At 44.6% G+C, this 24,294-nt stretch overlaps 1 protein-coding gene across 1 annotated transcript in view; it reads right to left on the reverse strand.

Moving 5' to 3' along the window:
* Positions 1-24,294, reverse strand: part of LOC144098901 (activating signal cointegrator 1 complex subunit 3-like) — a 63,173-nt gene that overhangs the window by 37,836 nt on the left and 1,043 nt on the right. The window contains exons 4-22 of the mRNA XM_077631841.1: positions 24,159-24,274; positions 23,210-23,766; positions 21,561-21,743; positions 21,168-21,298; positions 19,015-19,162; positions 18,662-18,787; positions 18,391-18,588; positions 17,018-17,158; positions 15,874-16,038; positions 14,735-14,983; positions 12,982-13,116; positions 11,538-11,729; positions 9,510-9,734; positions 8,682-8,801; positions 5,900-6,154; positions 4,452-4,628; positions 3,493-3,718; positions 1,874-2,124; positions 598-766 (exon numbers count right to left, since the gene is read on the reverse strand). Coding sequence (XP_077487967.1) covers positions 598-766; positions 1,874-2,124; positions 3,493-3,718; positions 4,452-4,628; positions 5,900-6,154; positions 8,682-8,801; positions 9,510-9,734; positions 11,538-11,729; positions 12,982-13,116; positions 14,735-14,983; positions 15,874-16,038; positions 17,018-17,158; positions 18,391-18,588; positions 18,662-18,787; positions 19,015-19,162; positions 21,168-21,298; positions 21,561-21,743; positions 23,210-23,766; positions 24,159-24,274 — 3,764 coding nt within the window. The remainder of the gene's footprint in view (positions 1-597; positions 767-1,873; positions 2,125-3,492; positions 3,719-4,451; positions 4,629-5,899; positions 6,155-8,681; positions 8,802-9,509; positions 9,735-11,537; positions 11,730-12,981; positions 13,117-14,734; positions 14,984-15,873; positions 16,039-17,017; positions 17,159-18,390; positions 18,589-18,661; positions 18,788-19,014; positions 19,163-21,167; positions 21,299-21,560; positions 21,744-23,209; positions 23,767-24,158; positions 24,275-24,294) is intronic.

The raw sequence follows: 24,294 nt of genomic DNA on the forward strand, positions 1-24,294 counted from the left end.
GACATGCGTGAGCAAACTATGTAATTCTCACACACATTCTCACAAAGTACTTTTACATGTGTAACATCACACACAAGAAAGTTAGATCAAAACTGCAGAGCAATATCATTTGTATCGAATAGAAAAAAAACTGTTAAATAATAAATGCAAATCAAATAAATGCACGACAGGAATGAATTCCACTGGAAAAAAAAAAAAAAGCCAGCTGCTCTCCTGTGCTTGGCACCAGTGTTGGACTGTTAGTACTAAATGCAAGTGCAAGGAAAGTATTGCAACTATGCTTCCTTCGCTCAAAATCTTCGTTTCATCACATCAAAATCCTGGAAGAAGATGAGCCAGTGCTTTGAAGTTAATACATCCATTTTGAGAGATGTCCCTAAATGCTGTCATACTCCAGCAGTGACGCAACTACAAAACACATGGTTCCCATGCTGAAGCCCCCCGCCCCAGCCTCTCCCAATGCCATTCTCTGCACAACACCCTCCTGTGGCACTGCTTACAATAAGGCCTGTTGTGGCAGATGCCTTTGCCGTCGCCCACTATTGACAACACACTGGACTAAAAGTAAGAAAAAGCAGCGGCGGTTTGCAGGTGTACCGGTGTGGGGCGGATGACGCTCTGGTAGGATGAGGTGCTGGAAGGTGAGCGGGATGGTTTGGTTGGAGCCCAGCCAGTAGTCCGAGTCCACCCGCACCAAGTACTGTGGCGGCAACGGCTCGGAGATTGGAATGGTGAACACCACATTCTGGGTCTCCCGCTTGATCACCTGCGCGTGTAAATCCCATGAAGTGACATGACATTTCATGACAACACTGAAACAGTGGCCAGAAGCGTATGGAGGCCGCACATAGTCAATCCCAGTCTGCCATTACGAAATCAGTCTGTGTCCAGAACTTCACGAGAACAGAAAACTGGGCGAGTTGGAAAGTATTCATCTCTAAGCAGCGCGAAACACAGGACAAGAGGGAGAAACACCATAGCGCTCATGTTGTCTCGTGTTTCTTCCTCTTGTCCTGTGTTTCGCGCCGCTTAAAGATAAATCCAGAACTTCCCCTAAACCACCCAGAACTGTTTCCAGAACTAACCAGTCTAGGTTTAAGACTTTCTCCAAACCGGTCAAATTCTTTCCAGAACTAAAAAGTCTCTGCCCGAAACTTCCTACAGACCATCTAGAACTATTTGCAGAGAACTGACAGAAGTGGTAACTTCCTGGCTGTAAGCAAATGTATCCATCTGACACCACAATTCAGCAAAATCTTAGTAAAACAAAGCTTTATTTTCAGAAAAAAGTCTTGCTGATTTGTGCCAGGTATTTAAGCTCCAACTGTATGAACTTATCACACATTTCCAAGAGCTTATAATCTAAAAAAAAAAGTTAGACCAAATTTACTTGCATAATTTGCACAACCTCTAATTTATGACTCAGTGAAATAAAATGCAACATGCTAGTCTGCATACTTCGCATTTGGACAAGTAACCCAAATCGGCTGCATTTTTTTTTTTAAGCCAGCGAGGGGCGAGAAAGAACGTCTTGCTGGGCAAGTTGGTAACTGTACACTTTTGGTTACTGGCGCGAAAACAGATACAACACAAGGCAGAAAGGCGCTCCGTCCCATCTTTCTGCCTTGTGTTGTGTCTGTTTTCGTGCCTGTAACCAAAGAGGGGCGAGAGTTGGGTGTTGACATATAGGCAGCCACGTGGTAGACTCGAGTATGGCCAGGGAAGCTAAATTTGAGCAGGCGATTTCGGCACAATGCTGTTTACACGTTACAATACTCCATCACAACACATTAAAGCAAAATGCAACACCTAATACGCTACAAACTACAATACTTTTTGCATAGGGGGGAATTCCAGCACACTCTGCACCTACTTGATGCTTGGTGAGAATGAAGTACTCGTAGTGGTAGATCTCGTCCGAGTTTGGGTCCTCGACCCAGATCCAGAAGGCCTCAGCCCCTTTGTGTAGCTTGTCGGACCACCGAAAGTCAGCGGTGATGTCGAGGTGCACCCTGAGCACCGTGCGTGTGATTGGCTGGATGCGAGGCACCACTACAATTTGAGGAATCTGCCTAGCCAACTGCTCCACGATGACACCAACCCGCTGGTTGTGCACCATCAAACCTGTCGGCGCGGGATAAGAAGGACCATGTGAATGATGACCACAGCTGCTCATTAGAACTTCGACGGTATTCCAAGCTTCAAACTATAAGCAGAAAATGATTGACGAAAAAAATGTGGCATGCCAAACAGCTACACAAAATAACATGCTTTCTGGGATCGGATGCATGGGTTTAACTGCTTTGATTGCATGGTTCATTTGTGTTTCTCATGTTTTGACATTAAAACTCTCCAAGCTATAAGGAGAAAATACCCACCTAACACAATAATCTACACATGTCACGTCATCATACACGTTAACATGACATCTAAGATGCATGAGGTTGGCAACCTGTTCACAGGCCTTACCACTACTTTTCACTACTAAGCTCGAATCCTAGGCGATACCAGTATCATGGATCATTTGCGTTCAACATGTTTCACAGCAATTTCCTTTTTAGACCTTTATGTCATTCACCAAAAGCGCCGTTCAATTCGCACCCACATGGTTTGAACTGAGCAAGTAAGGAGTGTAGAAACAATGGGCAAACGAACCACTGCACAGAATACAATTTCTCGAACCTTGATAAGCCATTTTCACCCCATCAAACAGTTGTAAGTCAGTGACTTTGCTGTGTAATTCCTCAACCAAAAAAAAAAAAAAAAGCAAGCAAGTGCTTTCAAAACGGCTCTTCTTTTCCCTTTCCCTTCTTTTGTTTCTTTAGAAAATTTTCAAGTAAATAAAATTCCATTCAACCTCGTGATTTAATTTCAATACGACATAAAGCATCTCTGACATGCTAGTGCCAACTCAGCTAAGGAAAGCCTTACTGCAGATTATTTTCTGCATCTTCCATCAGTAACCTTTTCACAAACTGCACAGACAACTTTTTCAAGTAAATAAAATTCCATTGAGCCTCCTGATTTAATTTCAATATGACATAAAGCATCTCTGACATGCTAGTGCCAACTCAGCTGAGGAAAGCCTTAATGCACATTATTTTCTGCATCTTCCATCAGTAACCTTTTCACAAACTGCACAGACAACTTATTCATGTTGATATAGGTGGAATAATCATTAAAATGCATCATCATTATGGTAACGAGTGTTCAGGCACACACATACTCCATTTGGTACCACATCTACTGGTAGTGGAAATGTCTGTTTGTCTCATTCACTGTTTCAGTTATCAATATGAAGTGATAAAATATAAGCAGTTTGAGGTCAGTTACATAGCAGCACTCATTCTGACATCAACTGCTGCTGCCGTCGTCCATGGGACATGCCAGTGACATGCATGCCTTTAGATGTAGACATGACATTTACACAACCTGGCCAGGAAGAGACAGTCAACAGTGCTCTCTGCAGAAGTGTGCGGGTGAGAGCCTCACCTATATCCTTGGCACTCAGCTCCCTGATCTGCTCCAAGCGCAGATTCTTCTCCTGAATGTTGCGCAGCACGCTGTAGCTGAGATCAGCGAACTGCTTCAGGGGTGTCTCAAAGCTCCATGTCTGGCGCTCAACCATCTTACAGATGGTCAGCATGCGACCAGCCATGATTGCCCCACCGGCCCTCAGCACCATGTCAAACAGGGCGCGGAGAATACGTGTGGCATTCTGCAAAGGTGCAAAAAATGCTAGTTATAGTGCTTTGATAGTGATAGCCTAGGCAGCACGCAGAGATCCGCCACCGCTGAGCCTCTCTTAGGGCGATCAAATGACAGCGCGCGTTATTCCGGCGCCATCTCATGGCATGCACAGCCCTTCTTCAAGCTGCCACCCTACCCTTTTCTTCCACTTTCCTCCTCGGCTCTCTTCGCTATAGCTGTCTTTCATCCTCTGCTGTGCTTGAACCTTGCCGCTCAGCCTGGGAACGGGCGCCTAAGAGCTGCACTCTAAAATGCTTAAATGCTCTAAAAATACAAATATACATCCTGTCACCTTGCTCTGTTGGGACAATGTAACATGTAACACGAATTCTGGAGAGAATCATCTGAAAACTTTTCATATAATGAGGGTGCAGTCACAGCTCCCATGTTTGTGTCATCCGTAGTGGCACAAGAGAGCATTCAGAACATCAGAAATTCTGCCCGGTGTACAGCACAATGCGCTAAGGGCCAGGGAATTTTACTTATTCATACCGCACCAAATTTCCTATTGTACCGAAATTCATATGAGCCATGATCATGTCACCGGGATTCAACTGTACATGTTCATTCTTCTGCATTATGCAAATGCTGCTTTCAGTTTGTGTACCGTGCTAAGAATAAGTGCACTGAAGCAACTATTCAAGGCTGTTGTTCTGGCATGCAAAAGCAACCACAGGCACTTAAAAGATAAGATGGGCCACCTGCACGATGTAGGCCAGGTCGGAGACCAGAGAGAACGTCTCCACAGGGCAACGGGAGATATGGCTCTGCAGCAGGATGTTCACTTTGCCATAGGCGTTCTCGCTGCCACCCGCCACCATCACTTTGCACCCGGCCTCCAGCATGAAGTCGAGCTCTCGCAGCTCGTCTTCCCTGACCTGCGGACACAGCCAAGAAAACTCTGTCATCTTCATATTCACATAAGTGCTCAGTAGGTAGTAGGCAGAAGCGTTATGCCATCTCCTTTACAAACATGACCAACCAGAGCAGAAAAAGTGCCACCGTGGAGCAGCTTAAGTAAACTCTCGGCTCCTGCTACACAATTAGTACTATAGCACACGCTACACGTGCTTACAGATTTATGATTTAGAATCACTGAGAGAGCACTGCTAGAGGTGGCAAACGTAAGAGTGAAGCTGAAGGGGTCAAGGCTTCATTGGTTCGGCCATGTGATGAGGTGGGATGAAAAATATGTCGCGATTGCAACATTGAGTAGCATCTGATCACCACTATTTATTCTGCTTGGACACATAATCCAATGAGCCCTCTATCTTTCGTCCTAAACCCAGTACTCACCCCTACATATGCCAGAGGCTTCACGCCTTGCTCATTCTAAACGTAGTACTCATCCCTACATACTACGTCAGAGGCTTCACGTCTTGCTATCAACACAAAGAAATTAAGACTAACATTAAATAACGTCAGATTACAAATCTGCAAAACCAACTGCAGTGAACGAATTTATATTCTGTTAAAGTAAGAAGGGAATTTTTTGGTATACTTTGCTTACACTAGAACTACTAATGACCAACTTTTGCCATTTGAATTACCATGTTTACTCACATAATTTACACACTTTTTTTACAGCTTCAAAAATGAGGTGTGCAGGTTACGCAAATATTTCACAAACATGTCCTAAAAAACCCTACGAAGGTCAAACACGCAATTGTTGTGTATAAGTCGACCCCACAACTCGCACTCCTTGCCGGCCAAAAAAGCTGACAGTATAAGTCCACGTATAAACCCCTCCCGCCCCCCTTTAGTTCTTTTTATAGATCCGGATAATAAATTAAGGGTGTGCAAATTACACGATGGCACAAATTACGAAAGTAAATGCGGTAAATTTTTTTGACATCTAACTTTTTTCACCATCACTGAAATCAAATTTAATTCAACCTAAAATTTTACTACGTGCACAGTCCTAGTTATCAGACACTTTAAGCAAGCTGACATTGTACTAATGAGGTCATGCAGCATACGTAAACTGACACAGTAAACTTGCCACATCAAAAAAGAAAAATTCACTTCATAGCTGGCAAGCCTCCACTGCAGTTCAAAGAACACATTCAGTTGGCAAGTATAGTGAGCATTACATGAACCATGTTTTTGCAGTGTCTAAACACCAAGAAAACACCAAAAACATCCTCACCTGGAGCTGGTCAAATTCCTGCGCCTTGGAGACACCTGACAGGACATCTGCCTCAGTGAGCGTCTGGCGCTCGATGAGTTCATTGAAGCGCTCCATCGTGGCGTGCTTGATATAGAAGTGGCTGGCAGTGCGGCCCAGGTTTGTGGAGTCGAGGCTCTCCGAGCGCGGCTCGAAGCGGATCATGCGCGCTTTGTCCAGCTCCTTCGCAGCATGGATCACCAACTCTCGCCGATAGTTGGACAACGTTGGATCCTCCTATCAACAGCAGTAGAAATGCAAGTGTCAGTACAGCCAAGCAGCTGAACCCTAGGCAGCAATATTAGGTGTCGGACAGTTTTGGAATAAAATGCTTTTTGGTGGAGTCAACGAGGGCCCAAACCTACACTTGCGTCCCTTTATAAAGCACCCCTTTCAGCGACACCAGATTGGCCAAAAAGGATATTTTTGAAAGGAACACAGGTTGGCATATGGACCCAGGGTTTACTAAACTCTTGCACAGCCCCACATTTTTCACACATTCACTCTTGAGAAGTCTCACAAATGCCATTTAACCCCTTGCCATGCGCGGTCTCCATACCACTTCAGAGCTTCCAAGGCTATCGCAGTCTCGCCCATAAAGTATGTTATCACAGTCATGAGATAACACCGGGAAAAATAAATAAACCACCATCGGTCAAGTCGGGAATCAGTGTCAATCTAACGATTCCAACACTAGCATGCCACTGACTGAGCCATGGGCCCATATGTGAGAGTGTGCATTCAGAAGGACTGGTGCTTCTATATATACCATAGAGGGTAAGAGCATGCAGGAATAGGAAGAAAATTCTAGCACACTACAGACACAAAATGGCGGTGGCAATGAGCACACAATGGCCATTTGTTAAGAGTGAATAGCTGTTGAAGACTTTCTGACCATTTCATGCTTACTTCGACTTCTGGCAATGCGATAAGTTTGTTTTTTTTTCTTCTTTTTTTTACAACCAAATACAACTAAAGACATGCTACAACAACTGTATACTGCTGCGTATAGGCCAACTTCGAATATAAGTTGATCCCCCCCAACAGGCACTGGCATGAGGTGAATACTACTTGCACTTTGACTGAAACTACAGTAATCCCTCATTATAACGAAATCACTTACTCAAAATATCGCTTTATTCGAAATTTCTTCCGGTCCCGACCAAAACGCATGCATTTTATGCTGCATTACTCGAAGTGCACAAAGAGCTTGACCCGGTTAGAGCGAAGTGGCGAGATGAGGCATCGCCGCCACGGCGGCGACCCTTTTGCGCATGCAATGACAAATTAATACCGCTGACGAATTAGTCTCAGGCAGGCACAGAGCAGGCCACAAAAGTGCCAAACCTACGACCGATGACCTGAGTAGTAACAGGTACCAAGCGAGTGCCGAGTGCCCCCAGCTGTTTACAGCGGATGCAAACGGAAGCACGCCCGCATCGGTCGCAGTCGCATTGCTGGTGTCCCCCATGACAGAATCCAAACGAAAATAACATTTTCGTGACGCTTTGCGATGCCAGAAAACCGCAGTCTCTTGGATGCCGAGAAGTGGTCAAAAGACCGCGAGCAGACTTGCGCTGTAGCATTCCAAGGGGTGCGCTCAGTGAGCAAAATTTTACCGCTCTAAAGAACATTTCTGGCACTGAAACGTGCCGGAAAGCACGAAAAAAGTGTCCCTCCAAGTCGCAAGCGAGGTGAGCTTTCCGCAACGAACTGAGCTGCTCCCTGGCTGCCGTAGTCGTCACTAAGGCTAACCGGTTCACATCGGCCAAAGCAGACGAAACTCTCGAAAGAGCGCGAACGTCATTCCCGAGAGTTTTCGCTGCAAACGAGAAGGCGACTCGCAGGTCGCGCTTGCAAGCGTGAACAACGGTGTTGTCGAGCTGCTGCCTGGTCGCAAGCGACTGCTGGTCGCACGCCCTTTGCCGTGTTCGACGCGAGGAGCTACGTTAACAAATTGGGAAGACGACTTTGGGGAACCCGGTCTAGAAATTTGCTTGCCGCTCGTCATAATCGGCCTGCATCGCAATAAAACACCGCCCCTAGCTTCGTTGCACTTTTGACGGTGAAAATCGACCGATAACTTGCCGAAAACACGACTGGCGTGGCGAGTCAGGCTGTCAACATGGCGAGTTAATGCAACCACAGTGTTTCCCCGCGATTTTCTCAAGCCGGTCATGCTTGATTCACACCATCCGACTAGACAAACAGTCTAAATGCATAGTAGGGTCATTGAATTTTGTTCCTAGACATACGTCAACGGCGCAGACGACGCTGCGCGAACACTGGCCCTCGAACCATAAAATTAGCACAGTGTCGTCAACAACGGTGCGCCGAAAAACTCTCGCTGAAAAACTCAATTGCAAACTTCACAGCTGTATACCTCGGGAAAAAGAACTGCCTGTAATCATGCAAAGCCCCTACTGCAAAAACTTTCAGTTTTCACGATCGTGCTGCGTACCTACAATGAGCGGCTAATAGTTTTTTGAGCACAACAAACAACCTCAGACTCGAGCCACAGAATTTCCGTGCCCCCCCCCCCTAATATGTGGCAATATACGGTGGTAAGTATATATTGCACTTACTGCTGCGCTCACAGGGTACTTGTACCTCGGCAACCCCTTTATTACACAAGTGTTCTGTCCTACTGTTTCAAAGACATGTAAAGGTATTGCATTCATCCAAAGCCAGAGCAACACAACCCTTGGCCAGGCTATATTCAAAAACCACCTCAAAGGAGGATCAGGCAACGTTGGTGACGTACCATAAGCGAGGCACACTTGATTCCGTAGACTAGCGGGTTCCTTCGCATGCGTATAAAGAGGTACGTGTAGCTGAGCCACTCAACTGCCTCTTTCACACTTGTCACCGTGCCCAGGGAGACCTGCAAGAAAGAACAACAAAGCACCTTTGCTCAACTCTAATCAATGGTTCCTCATCCACAGTATAGCAGATGTATGCACAGCAGATGCACACAAGTGCACATGCATGCATGCCGGCTACCACAAAGGTGCCGGATGGCACCTTTGCGGTAGCCGGCAGCGCTGGCTAATCGCGTTGAGATAATGCAAACATGCTGAACACCTAACAACGACCCTGAAGGTCATGTGCGCATTTTTTAGTTTTTTACACGAGGTTAAAAAAACACACAGGAGGGCTACGGGAGTGTAATGTGAATGACTATGCCTAAGCTTACAGCACACAACGTCTTGGCACTCTGCCAAGTACGCGAAGCGCCAGCTCTCTCCCCCACTTTCCACTTCTCTGGCAGGAGCTCTCCTTAAAAGATAAAACAAGTGGTGGTGTTATCGAAGGCAGGCAGCAGCTTGGCGCACTGCCAAGGTATGAGCTGCGCTGCACTGCCCACCCCCCACCCCTTCCTTCTGGCAGGAGCTCTCCTCAAAAGATAAACAAACAAGTGGTGACATTTTCAGAGGAACCAGCAACAAAATGCTAAAGGCTAGAAAAAAAAGTAAATTCTGGCCGACAAAAGTGGGGGCGGGTTCATTATGCGAGTATATACGGTAGATTGAAAATTTCTAATATGTGAACTGGAATTCTTTGCTGCACAATCAGTGGAGGGGCTGGCTACCTCAGCGTTCAGGTTGTCCACCAAGTTCTGGTGGAAGTTGCTCTCGATGGGGAACTGGCAGGTCAGCAGTGACAGATACTTGTTGAGCTTGGCATGTGTGGTGATGATAGTGCCATGGCCCTCCTTGTCAAACTGCGGGCGGCCCGCTCGGCCAAAGATCTGCATCACGTCCAGTATGTCCAGGTCCACAAAGGTGCCGTGCTTTGAGTCATAGATGTCTGTGCCCTGTTGGGAAAAGGAAAAGCCACTGCTAGTCAAATGACCAAGAAGAAAATTCCCTAGGCAACATAACCTTCAGCAAAGAGCAAAGCATGTACAGATGAAGGGTGCGTAAAGTGTGCACCGAAGAAGCCAACAGTCACTGAAGCCAAGGAAAGCATAGGCTGCTTGTACTTTCGCAGCCACTGAGAAAAAGCTGTTATTAGTATTAACAATTTTTTTAGATTTTTTGATGACATGAAAAAAAAAAAAAAACAGGACAGGAGACAACATGGCACTGGCAACAACTTAACAGACAACTCCTGCAAAGCGCATGTGGTCCTCTTACTAACTCAGCTAGAGCAATGTCTGTCTTCCTTTCTAGTTCTGTGAGCTGCGATGCGTATGACATACACAGTCATCAACAGAGTTAACCAGCACTATACCGGGTGGTCCACACAAGATGTTCTGCAAATAGGCTTTTTGAGTTAGAAGAGCACTTTTTATGACATAGCATTGTATGTGGTGTGGTGCATAAGAATACAGCTGAGGCATACTAAATGTTAGGCTGGTTAACTAATACTGAACAGTTAGCTTTTTAGCTATTATTGTTAGTCTTCTTTTTTACTGAGAGGCATGTAGTACATCATAGGTAACATCCATATCAGTCTTTAGAATCTTGAAAACAGTTGCCTTCAGCGCTGTAGCCCAACATACTTTGGCTATATCACGGCAAAATGCATGTGCTTTCGAGAAGCTTGCAGGCAAAACAACCCCTCCAGTGCATGCAACTCGTCAAAATAGCCAAAGTTTGTGGAGCCACAAAACTGAGGGTAACTGCGTTTTCAAAATTATAAAAACTATTATCGATATTACTTACGTGGGCTACACACCGCTCAATAAATAAGGAGGCTAACACTAATAGTTAAAAAGCTTACTCAATATTAGTTAAACAGCCTATCAGTTAGCAAGTCTTAGCTGCATTCTGATGCGCTACGCCGCTGACAATGCTATGCCGAAAAAAGCGCACTTGAAACTCAAAAAGCCTATTTTTAAAAATTGTAGAACATCCTGAATGAAACGTCTGGTGTACAACCATGGCAAAAGCATACTATGGCCAAGGGTTGATAAGTATGGCATCCACTGCAATAAAGAAAATTAACAATCATCACTCCTTAAACGCAGTTAAAACACCACAGCTGCCCTTTGTGTTTTGGTTTCAAAAAAATCTTAGCGTCTTTTGCTAACGCACTCACGTGCATGTGAGAACAGTGCTTATGGCATTGCTCTCTGTCATCAACTGTTCGTGATGCTGGCTTTGATTGCTTTTGTTCGTGGACAGCCATACTGCACCTTCTGTAGACCCGCCACATACTCATTTTGTGCTCCTCTCACCGTTTCAAGTCTGCCTGACAAATTCCTTGAATATGCATTGTCTTTTGAACATGGCTTTCTCACTACATTCACAATCACAAGACCAAATTTTACAGCTTGAACGGGTTACAAAATTCTGTTAGAATTTAACTGCATCTTAGTGCAGTTCATTCTAGTTAAAAACAAATTATGTGTGATCTTTAGAAAAAAAGAAAAACAAGGAGAGACATACTAGTCACAACATTTCTTTTTTGATAGTTGCCTAGGTACTTTTTCATGCATTACAGAGCCGTCCACTAAACCCAAAGCACCAATATAAATTCTACCAAACAATAAAAAAACGCTTGTTTGCAAATAATAAGCCAAACCGATGAGCTCTGCCAGTCATGTTTATAAGTTTCACAGATAGTAAGCTTTGGTTTATATCAGCCTTGTAAAAGTATGTAACAAACTTGCCTTAATGACAACAGCATGAGCTGGCAGGTTTACACCCCACGCCAGCGTTGATGTGCAAACAAGGACATTAATGAGGCCTTCACTGAAGAGCTTCTCAACAATGTTTCTGTCGCTTCGCAGCATGCCTGCATGGTGCACGGAGAAGCCATACGGGAAGAGGTCCTTCAGGGCACTGTTTCGAGAGTTTGACATCTGCAATGGAGGAGACCAAATTCACAGGACATCAGAGGGTGTTAAATTCAGAATTCATGAATGAGCAAAGGAACTGGTGCAAAGAGGATTAGACAACAAAGCCTAGGAACTTAGTCAAAACAACAGCAATGTTTCACTACAATGCTGCCTAAAACTGTGCTCAAGTATGTAGACTGCAACGCTGCTGCAAAGGAACGGAGGCAACCCAATCTTAATATTCTGGTACAAATACCAAAAATTGGCATGTGCTTCAGCAGCACATCAAACATACATCCTGGGCTTCTGGCACTGAGCTTGGAAGATTGGAGCACAACTTTTTTTTTTTTTTCTGTGTGTATGGGGGGGGGGGGGGGGGGGGGGGATGAACCTCAAATAATAATAATAATTGGTTTTGGGGGAAAGGAAATGGCGCAGTATCTGTCTCATATATCCTTGGACACCCGAACCCCTGTAAGGAAAGGGATAAAGGAGGGAGTGAAAGAAGAAAGGAAGAGAGAGGTGCTGTAGTGGAGGGCTCCGGAATAATTTCGACCACCTGGGGATCTTTACCGTGCATCAGCACTGACATCCACAGCAGACCGGCGCCTTAGCGTTTTTCCTCCATAAAAACGCAGCCGCCGCAGTCGGGTTCGAACCCGGGAACTCCGGATCAGTAGTCGAGCGCCCTAACCACTAAGCCACCGCGGCGAACCTCAAAGAAATTGCACACAGTCTTTTACAGTTCTTTAAACTGATTTCAAATGTGCTGCTGTTAGTACTCAGATACACCAACTGGTTCTTAAGATAATTAGACATCACCTTCAGTTTGGAGCCATAATGGGAAAAATCACCAAATAAAAAAACTATTTCCAAAGCATGAACAGATAGGCAAATTAGCAAGAAATGCTATGTTGGAAGCACATATTTGGCATGGTCATTGTTAGTACTCTTACAGCACAATGAATTTTTGCTTTCAAAGTGTAGCTACTAAATGGCTGTTATCACAACAAAATACTTAATTATGCAAACTGAAATCTGAAAATTTGCTCCCAGCATTACAAGCATATCACAGTAAGCTTCTTATTATGAAAGGCATTAAACAGCTCTAGCTGCTCTACATGCTGAGATATCAAGGCAACAAAACATCAAAAAGTCGGGTCAATGTGGCCAGTGTGTCAAGCACCTTCTCTTCCGCTCCATGCACTAGCAGCGACAGTTAGGTCGGACTGCTGGAGCGACCAGCTGGCATGTCTTATTGTTGCGTTCCACCCACCTGCCTCTCAGCGCTTAGGTACTGAGGACTCTGCTGGACCTGGAATTTGGCAAGCTTTCCCTGCTGCTGGGCCATGTCCCTGAGTGTACGAGCAGTCTTCACTGTGGAGTTTCGAGAGTGGACAAACACCATGACCTGAAAGCAACAGAGGGGCCAGTCTTTTGCTTGGACGTCCTGTGAAGCTGCACTAATATGTCACAGAAATGCGGCTTCCTATAGAAACAACAGAGCCTCCCAGAAGCAAATTCCTATACAGTCAAACCACACTACAATAAACACCGCTAAAGCAAAACTTTCTGCCATGCCACAGTGAAGTGCTTCCGATTCCCCATCAGCAAACTATACAATGCAATACAATTATTTCCCCTTAAAACGAACAATTTTCCGAGAGAAGCTCCTTTCGATTTAAAGCCTTTTTTTTTTTGAGCATCCAGATATGCCAATCTCAGTTGGTTTGACCAAAAATGTTTTCTGAAGTCAGTTCAAACTTTAAGTAGTACTGCTAACACTACCTGCAGACTTAAAGACATATGCACATAAAGATGCGATCCGGCACATGACTGCCTGTGACGATTTCACCAATGCTCAGGGGCTCGAACTCCATGCTTGCGAACTGCAGGCCTGACGGAAATCAGTTGTGCCTTCATTTCAGTGTACAGTTATTGTATCACCTTGTCACAATGTTGTCATCTATGGTAAAAGGCGACAGTGTTAAGGCGTTTTATGCGGCAGCTAGTTCCAAAGCACTTTCACCCTATCTTCATCTTCCCTCTCCCCAGAAAAAGTGATTTCCCTCTCTCCACTTTGCCACCTACCAATGAGACTTCAGACGGACAGACAGACAGATTTTTCCAGCATGGAGGTTCTAATGTTAACACACTGCATTCTGATAGCCAGCGTTGTGGGTGTGTTTATTACACAAATATGTATACTGCCCGTCATTTTCGAAGTGCCACGGTAATTGTGCCATGCCACCAATTTCGAAACAATCAAAGTGCAAGGCTGACATATTTCTGGAAATAAACATTGGTCATGAACTATCTAGTCCAATCTTTCAAAGTTCTCATCCTATTTTACAACAACGCAGCTTCCACATCAGCAAAATTTTTCAAGTCTAGCGATTTCGTTGCAACGGTATTCGACTGCAAGAAAAAAAAATGAAATCACAAGCTGCACTGCATGACAGCACTCATTTTGAACTTAGCAACAACTGCATTTGTCCTTCGCAACATTAATTCAACAGTGCGACAAGGCAGCTATCACAAAACCTGAAATACGCAGCCTCCCCTATAGTTTCACAGGAAACGACTCTGAAACTGATGCCATTCCATATTTGTATTTTCTGCCCTTCATCACTTGCTGAAGCAAGGATGTGCCCCGCATTCACTCTTCAGCTCTGGCTCAAGCCCAGCAGTAGACCTTCCCAACCTGTGCGCCGCCATACTGCTCACTGGGCTGCTTTTACCATCCGATGCTACCAAATTATACATGGGCACCACCTCACTGTTTACTAATCCGCTGTTTTCCCCAGCCGCAGGCATGGTGGATTGCCAGCACCAGGTGTAAAAACCAGTCCAACGAGCAATATGGCAGTGCACCCGTTGGAAAGGCCTATAGAGAGGGCATGGAATCGCTTCAGCCAGTGACAAAAGGGGGGAGATAAAAAAATGAAATGGAACTGCTGTATTATAGCAGCCCTTTGAACCTTCAAGCCTGTGTGCCCAACAGTGCGAGTGGTCATCCCTTCACTTGCCTGATAACCCCTCTGCACGACCGAGAACACCTTGTCGAAGCAGACCTCATCCATGTCGGCAAGTTGCTGCAGGGGTGACGTTGCCTTGACACCGATGAAAGTCTGGCCCAGTGGAACAGGCCTAAACCGGTTGTCAAAATAGAAAAGCCCCTGCCGGGGATTCACGCGCAAGAAGCAAGCCACGTCTTCGTAGTTGGGCAGCGTTGCTGACAGCCCCACAATGCGGATCATTGTCTGGGATGACTCCACCTGATGGAGAAAAAAAAAAGGTTGAAATTGAAGAAAGAAAGGCAACATGTAAACACTTAGAAACTACAAGAACAGTGTAGTCTCTCCTTTGTGCAGAAGAAAAATGTAACCAGTATGTTTTGTATAACCTCCCATGAATGGGTAGGTGAAGGGTACACAGCGCTATACGACACAGTACCAAGTGCAAACCTGCCTTCAAAGCAGATATAGTTTAGAGTGCAAGCATTCGTTCCTCTAAGTGCTTAGTGAAGCTGCAACCCAATGTCAGATTGGACACTAAGAACAATAAGAAACATACAGTAATGTTGCATGCTTAACATGTATTTGAGATTGGCAGCAGAATTCATGGCTAGTACAGCCCAGCTACAACACAACATTCTTGTAAATAAAATTTTAGTACTAGTGGACAACCCGATTATCAAAATAATCAAGCCTTCATGCCAATGTAATTTTTATGATGAGACTTCAGTGGGGACACTGCTTTTCGGAACCCCTTAGTTCACACAGCGGCCCTCCACCTTTGAACTAGACCTCACAACTTTCTAAGAAATGACTTACCAGAGTCATAATACTAATGACTGAATGCAACTGAATGCAACTGAATGCAACAGAATGGAAAGCATGAAATGAGAGGCAAGAGAGAGAAGTGGAGGATGCTTGAAGACGTCTTTTCTTCCAATGCAAAGAACCGCTATGAGGTAGTTGTTACCCCATGGATCAATTTTTGAACTGTCAGAATCATTTAATGGCACATTTAGACAGAACAATTATGCAGCAAAGGTAAGAAAAGATTAGGAGTACCTCTGTGATACTGCTTATGTATGGTAGCCAAGTTATAAAAGAAAAAAAAACCCGTAATTTTACCATGCACTTTAGGAAGCTCTAAATACCTGTCTCAACGTTCGAGCAACGAGTGCTTCGAGTACGGGGCCTCGGTCTCCATGAAGCAGGTGAACCTCATCCAGGATCAGCAACTTCACAATCTGATTCAATGCAATGTCTCCTGTGGACTTTCGTGTAACCACATCCCATTTTTCAGGTGTCGTCACCAGCATCTGAAAAACAGACGTGCACAGGGCAAAAGGTGCAGTTAACAGCTACTAATGTTTTTAACAGTAACTTGCAAGCTGTATAAAATGTCATGTGTACATGAACTGTGTTTGGTACATATTAAATGCATGCCTGCCCTTGTTACATACATTTTGCTCGAGCCAGTCTTTGCAGCAATTTGAATCGCAAATAATGAGTGCCAATGAGAACACACAAACAAAAGGAACATAAATTCAATGAAGGGAGTAATTACTCCTAAGCACCTACCCAATTAGTGCAGCTATACAAATACAAAGCAAAGCTATAAACAACAAAGCTTTCTTATAAACTTTGCAGTTCAAGAAAAATTTGCCCTGCTCCTGAGCTTGAACCCAGAACACTGCTTATCCAGGGCAGTCAGTTTACTACGCTAACCAGGATGGCTAGCACTAGCAGATGGCAAGGCAAGGCCAAAATTATCAACAACTCAAAGTGGGAGTGATGTTAGTCCAACGTGTTCACAAGGAATCCCATAAGGTGGAGTAGATTTGAACTCAATCGAGGGAGTAACTACTCACCAGAATCAGCAGCTTTCTCAACTGTATAGCTCTCCTTTTCAGATGTATGGCCGCTTTCTGGTAGGTGATGATTATAGTACCACTCTACATTAAATTCAAATCTACTCGACCTTGGGGGATTCCCCTCAACACAATTTGCTAGTAGGAGTGCACCTTATGACCACATGGCTTATATAACAGATTCAGAGTTTCATGTTCCCTCATTTCAAGCTGATGGGACCACAATGAGAAAACATCTGCCACTCGTCATAATGATAAAAACTTTTGTTTTAGTAGTTTGATTTATCCAGCAAGTTTTAATGAATCATACACAGGAGAACAGAAGTACCACTTACTACAGACTTTCACTCACCCATAATCCAGTGGACATTCTGTAGCCCCAAAGGAAATGGCCATCATGCAAGAACAGTAACAAAAACAAACTCACGTGAGTTTTCATGATTTCGGCTTTGCTAAGCTGCATGTCACCAGTCAGTTCTCGGACGACGACACCCAGAGAGTCAAGTCGCTTGCTAAAGTTGCGAACCATCTCAGCTGCAAGGGCCTTCATGGGAGCCACATAAACAATCTGACAAAGAAAAGGATTGCAGAACATCACTTCAATTCCTCCACATTTTGGGGCCAAAATGGTATTTCACTGCACTCATAAATATGCAAACTTAAGATGGTGATCTGGTGGACAAGGTGGGATGGAGGTCAGGATAGGAGAGTTTTGCACCTTTACCAGACTTCACATGCTGAAAGGAGTGCCAGTAACAGGCTTTAGCGTTTGTAATAAGCAGTGATTACTTGACTAATTCGTACATAATAGTGAATTAACTGAAAGAGATCATACTACTGGTAGACATCATGATTTTGCCAAGGCACATTATAGTAAAAACTGTCCAAATTATCCTAATGTCAAATAATCAAACGGTCCCTCAAAACAGCCAAAAATCATTGGCGTGAAAGCGAAATTTATTTGGTGGGAACCTGGGCAATTGTTATCTCCTTTCAGGACTGAAACTGCGTGACGCCAGTAATTTCTTGCTGCTCCGTCAAATGTTTTAATTCGTGCACATTATCAGGAGTGGCGGAAGCAGAACTAATCCACAATGATAAGGGTCTCCGCGTCTACTTTCAGTGTCCAAAAACGGTAGCGCTGGAGCTTCTTCAAGGCATGTGGCGTCACATGTGAGAAGGCTTCACAGTACAAATGGCGAAGAGCACATTGTAAGCACGGAGTTTCAGTGCAATGGAAAAATGGAAATACAGTATGACACGGAGGGGAGCGAGGAAAGTGTGCATTGGTGCCAGAGTGGCAAGATGCCTTCGAAAAACAAACGAAAAAAGATCAGTGACAAGGCAATCATTGCACCAAATGGTGTGCGGCTTGGGTGGCTCACTGATATGCGCAACAGATAGCCATCGTCGCCGCAGGCTAGCAGCAAAATTTGGTTTGGTTTATAGGAGTTTAACGTCCCAAAGCGACTCAGGCTATGAGGGACACCATACTGAAGGGCTCCGAAAATTTCGACCTTCGCTTACTCCGCTGATGGCAGAGCTGCAAGCTGCCACAGGACTGGCTGAAAGGCACTCCACACGTTGGTTGGCTCCTCCTACCTTCAGCGTTGAGTTAAAAAAAAAGGCAGGAACTGGGATGTTTAATCCGATTTAAATTAGGAAAACTGGCCACACAGGACAATAATTCGAAGTTTCTAAGAATGCTCGGAACGTGTAGGTTGAGTTCCCGCGGTGAAAACACAAGTTCAGATTACTCTTTAGTGCACCTTTAAGGAAACCAACCACTCAGCAGCTCACCTTGAAGTTTGAATTCAAAGTTCTCCCATTGATGTGCTGCTTCACCTCGTGCAGAATGGCAAGCATAGCCACATTGGTCTTGCCAGCACCCGTGGGAGCACAAATCAGTAGGTTCTCGTTGGTGTTGTACACAGTATCGAACACGATAGACTGTATTTTGTTCAGGGTCTTCACACCTTTGAAGCCTGCCTGGCAGACCTGTTCAGTGGAAATGCGACAAATAAGAAAATTACTACAAACCCACAAGGCGGACAATTTCATTTTGGCGTACCTCGTCCAAGTTGGCTATCTCAACCAGGGCGCTGCCGACATTTGATGGCGGAGGCTTGCTCAGTGGTATAGATACCTCCTCATACTTCCCAGTGGAGGTAATCTTGCAGTCAGTAGGCAGGGTCATCTGTTTTATATGAGGGGGAGAAAGCATTTTGTCAGTCCTTGCGAACAGCTTAAATTTTTAAAAAAGTGCAAAACGTAACAAAGGCATATTTGCTATTTCTGTTATTTATAGAAAGCGAGAGAATAACTGTCTTCAGTGAGGCACTAAAACAAAATGAAGGTACATAGGCCATTATTTCACAACCTACTGATCATCTTCACTTCGTAAGGAGAAAATGAAATGCCCACCTTGGCTCCTGCTATGAAGGCCGCAGACTTCTTGGCCTCAGCATAGGAGTCATAAACATTTGGATACCTCTCCACATGGGCTTGTGGCCTTCTAGCCAAGAGCGGAGTAGCTTTGGCAGTCATAAGTTCAGCATTCAGTTCAGCATGCCTGCAACAAACAGGATAACATTAGCTTATATATGGATAAAGAAGATATACTAGAGCAAAAAGGAAAAAGGATTTGGTTTAAGTGAAACATGAATATACTATGTTATAACTATAATCTAATTTACCCTGTTTTCACGTTCTCTGAAAGGGCAGAGACAGCAACTCCATTGGTGATAACACAACTGCTAATCGAATATGCAGACAGTCCGATCTATTTTTTTTTACATTTCATTTTTTTCTACATGCCCCACAGGTTAAAACAGCGGTATGCTCGCACTATTATCCATGAAAACAAAGTCACAGTGATTACAATAGAACAAAAAAATTTTGTAACTACTTTATCAAGTTTGTTATCGTTACTTTCAGCTTTTTAGGATCAACAGCCACAATGCCAGTGCAGGTACTGAGCTATTTCAATCTGACCTGCCAGAATGGCTCAGTGGTTAGGGCACTTGGCTGCCGAGCCCAAGGTCATAGCATCAAACCCCTGGCCACCACAGCCACATTTTAGTGGAAGCGGAACTCAAAGGGCAGCTGTGTGCTATGCATTGTCAGTGCGCATTAAACGCCCCCAGTAGGTCGAAATTAATCTGAAACTTCCACCACAGAGCCACTTCCTCTCTTCCTTCAAACACTCCTTCCTTGTGTTCGTTGAGAAGTGAGACAGTTACTGCACCTTTCCTTTCCTCAAAACCAAGTTATTTTTTTAATTAACTATTTTAATTTTGCACGTGCTCCATCTTTAAAGGCTTTTAATGTAGCAAGGGTCAGCAAAGAGTCAGGTTGTCATATGAGATTAGGAAACCTGTGGGGATAGATAGGGTGGCCACAGCTGGCGCAGGACGAGGTTAAAAACTGGAGGGAACACTTGAGCTCTGTCCTAAGGGTATGACGCGATAGTGTTAATGGGTTAAAGCCCATATATGTGGAACTGGTCATTCTCGACTGTACATTCATAGCTCTCTGGGAGACCTCGTACTAGTACTCCTGGCACAATGGTGCAGTGGTGAAGTGATGCGCCACTGCCCTGCAATGGCAGGTGCTGCCAACAGCAGTGAGGCTTGTGTAACCCAGTTTGCTCTTCCTGGGCAACCTCTTGCAACCAATCATTTATTTCACTACCACCTGCCACGGTGGTCAGTTCGTTCACAATCCAGTGGGCAGGTTGTGATGACACCACAAAGCCACCTGACCTAGGTGGCCCACCTAGGTTGCTTCTCCGAGGATTTTTCACCCACAGTGCCGACACCGGATTTTCTACACAATGGGAGCCTTAACGCTGTTGCGTTTATATAGACCTTTTCACGACCCTCGGGAAAACCGGTTTTCTGGGCTCCTGTACTACAAGTACTGCCCAGTGCCCAATTAGGCGGCACCCATGGACCTCTTTTTGGAAAGGTCCATAGGGAGCTCAGTGGAAGAGGCTTTTGTCCTGAAGTGAATGCAGCAGGCCTGATGATGATGATGATCATGATGAGTGGTAGAAGGCACACTTAAAGGAACCACGAAATTGTACATACAGAGATTAGAAAAAGCGCATGAGTGATCCGTATTGCATCGCTCATCATCACAGCGCCAAAATTGTTAAGCTAGCTTCGTTAACACCGAAGATATCGGCGATTAAAAATGATGCTCTTCATCGCCCCACTCAACTCACATATGCCGACGCGCCAGAAAAAAAAAATTTTAAAAAAAGGCTGGGATTGCAACCCTCAGCACCTCATCCCGCCCAATGATGTCAATGGGGTCGCCTAGACGGCCCACTGAAGTCATCAAGATAGGGGACGCATGGTGAGGTATCGCCTTAATCGGTTGCAAGCTACTGTGAGCAGCTAACTTTAAAAATTATTTGTAAATTATAGAGTCCACGCAGAGCTTTTAAATTTGACTTGAATACCCACAGAGACCACCTGTACAGATCTGCAGCTTTAGAATATGACCATATAAATCATTTCAGGGTCCCTTTAACGAAAGAAAAGCGGGCAAAAAAAAAAGCAGCAGCTTACTTTTGCCTACGAAGGAACTCCACATTCAACTGGTTCTCATCTTCTTGCTCCTTTGTGTTCTTCATACGATCCCGTCCTATTCTTTTTTCTTCTTTCTGTATCTTTTTCATCAAGTTCTTCTCCTGTTCAGACTAAAATTAATAAGAAGTTAAAACCAATAGAAAAGAGGCAGGAAGACTGGACAGTCAGTGTGAAGGAACACAACAGTTGCAGCATGCAGGCAGTTTCAGTAAAGTATTCCTCATTACAAACAGTGAGACCTGTAATCTGATTGAGCCAAAAAAGGAAAGTGCAGCCAAAAATTAACCACAAGCATCCTTAAAGCATCCTTAAAGCTGCCTTAAAGCAATCAATGCTAAACTATAGCCATGTAATTCAGTTCGCACATGTTACCTGAATAGTGACTTGGCATCCATATATGGGCTTTGAAGGCTGATTCTTGAAAGTGGGAGCGACATGAGCGAAAGGCTCGACCATGGCTAACACATCAGCATTCATGGCTTTCACTAGCTCTTTACGGTGGTCCAGGATATTGTGGATCGCACCAAGAAACTCGGCACCAAAAATTTCATACATCTGAAAGTAGAAAATAACAGCACAAAATAATAAACCAGTACGTTTGCATAGATATTCCTTTTTTTTTTTTTTCAAGGAAATGGTGAATAGTTAAGCATGCTGTTAAATTTTCAATTTCCAAATTAACTTCATATTGGGCATTTACTCTTCATAATAACCACCTCTATATTCCTTCTCCACTTATGTAGAAAATTTCAGTTTTCCCTCCGATTTTTTGCACATAAGCTTTTCCAGTACTCAGTTAAAACTAAAGGGGCTCTGAAAGACTCTCTCAATAAAGGTGTGGTATGCCTCGGATGTTAAACAAGGCCGCTTCAGGAGTATCTTCCAGCAACAAGAATTTTTTTTTTTAATACAGTTTGTAGGAGCTGAATTATCTTTAGTCAAAATTCGAATTTCATTCTCCTCGCGCCTTTCAATCTCCTCTCGTCACTCTTTTCCCACTCAAAGGTCGGCTCTCCTCATCAACTGGCCCACCACTGAGGCGGGCGGGAGTTCCCGGGGGGGAGGAGCTCCTGAGCGATGGGGCTGAAAGGCAGAGGACATGGTAGCTGTGTGACGTCTGAATCTAACCAATAGCCATCTCTGAACAGAAGTACGCAGGAGCGTGAGCCGGGGGAGGATGAGAGTTTGAAAAAGTCGCTGGAAAGGGCTCACCAACTTTCGCATGCTCTCTGCTGCATGTAGAAGTGCATTATTTGGTTCAGGTGCTCATAACGACACAATGTAGTGACTGAATGAGTTTATGTACTCTCCTCAGAAGGTATTTCTGAGCCCCTAACATGTAAATAAATAAACCAGTGCCTTTAACTAGAAACTTATTTCTTTGAAATCTGAACCAAAGTAAACTCACTCATCAGTTAGCTAGAATTTTTCTGCATAAATATAAGCTGGACACATGAAAAAGTACGAGAATACATAAAACCAATTAAGCTTACTATTATGAACCCTTTAACCTGAAATAAAGCACACGACTACAACAACATATCAATCACTAAAAGTGCGACACCACTGTCATGTGAGAGGCCAGTGTTTTAAAGAATTGCATTACTCTATAGTCAGATGCAATTCGAGAACGAAGCAGCGAATACTGCTCAAAGCAGGCTCTCCAGCCAATGGCGTAGACCGGTTGTTGTGATGTCACTGTTAATCCACTTAAACCGTGGTTAAACACCCTTGCACCTGAAGCCCTTCGGCATCATGCTGCAGGGTGCAAAGGGGATAAGCCTGATTACTTGGCAGTCAGTCGATGCCATTGGGTAGTGGGCCTCTTTTGACGGGCGTTCGCCTCTTCTTGAGTTGTATATGACTACTGTTGCTTCAGTCAGTTCAGTGTTGCAAGCTAGTACACATCCTGCAGATTAAGAACTGATGCGAATGTTTTTAGAATGCATTAAAAGGAAGAAAGGAACAGCTTAGTACGAGCAGTATGCAGCCACAACATCACACTTGCGTACGGCACTCACCTCGGCTTCGAGCTCCTTGTCACTCCGTTGCGAGTCCAGCATAGGAGCCACTATGTTTACACACTCCTCTACCGAGAGTCCCAAACTATTTCCACTGCACAGAGCCGTCTGCACTTGACTCCTCAGCCAATGGGCATCATAGCGGCTCTTTGGCTTCTCTGTCACCACTAATGGCTCCTTGAAGCCAATGTCCAGGCAGGTCTGACCTCTGACAAATAGTTCGTCCTCAGAGCACGCGTCCACCTCATCATCCATGAATGGCACAAAGGTGCCGACTTTGATGCGCCGAGCAAACTCGGTGCTCTCGGGAAATGTGTCTTCCAGGCTGTTCCTCTGCTCAAGCAGTAGCTGCCTCGTCTCTGGTGGCAGCCATGTGAAGATCTTGTGCACCAAGGCGCAGGCCTTCTTTGCCAGTTCAGGAGGGAAGCTCCCAAAGGCCCTCTTGAGCTGCTGTCTCTGGTGCTCCGTGACATAGTCATGATCCCCGTCCGACTCAAAAATATCCAACAGCTGTAGTGCTGATGCGTGCAGAACTTCCTCAAGGCACTCTCCGCCAGCTGTAAAAACAATCATGAGAAAACAGGACATCAGCAAAATATACAAAATAGAATGACATGCACATGAGCCCAACCATATTTACTACTTTGTTGCAAGGGACCTGGCATTTGACGAATGGACTAGTATGAATAACACGAACGAATAGCAAGAATGAGTAGCATTCAAAAGAGTTTAAGTTACCTTGATGCAAACAAGGCACACAGGTAGAGTGAGGCTAACTTCGTAATAATTAATCAGTCAGCCAAAACATGCAGAGGGTAGCCCTCAAGTAGTTTACTAATTAATGGTTGGCTTTAGGCCATGGTGAGGGGGTGCACTCATAGGGAATTCAGTTAGCTAGAGTCATGTCCGGAAGCTATACTTGTATTAAATCAGCATTCAGTGTACTCACAGAATTCTTGGGCATACCGAAGTAACTCGCGCAGGCCAACTACCACATCAGTGTCCGGTATATCCTTCACCGACAACACAGTCTGCCTGACGCAGTTCCAAACAGTGCTACTTTTCCTGTGAAAGAAGAAAATTGA

Source organism: Amblyomma americanum, chromosome 7 (assembly GCF_052857255.1).
Source record: "Amblyomma americanum isolate KBUSLIRL-KWMA chromosome 7, ASM5285725v1, whole genome shotgun sequence".
Taxonomy (NCBI): domain Eukaryota; kingdom Metazoa; phylum Arthropoda; class Arachnida; order Ixodida; family Ixodidae; genus Amblyomma; species Amblyomma americanum.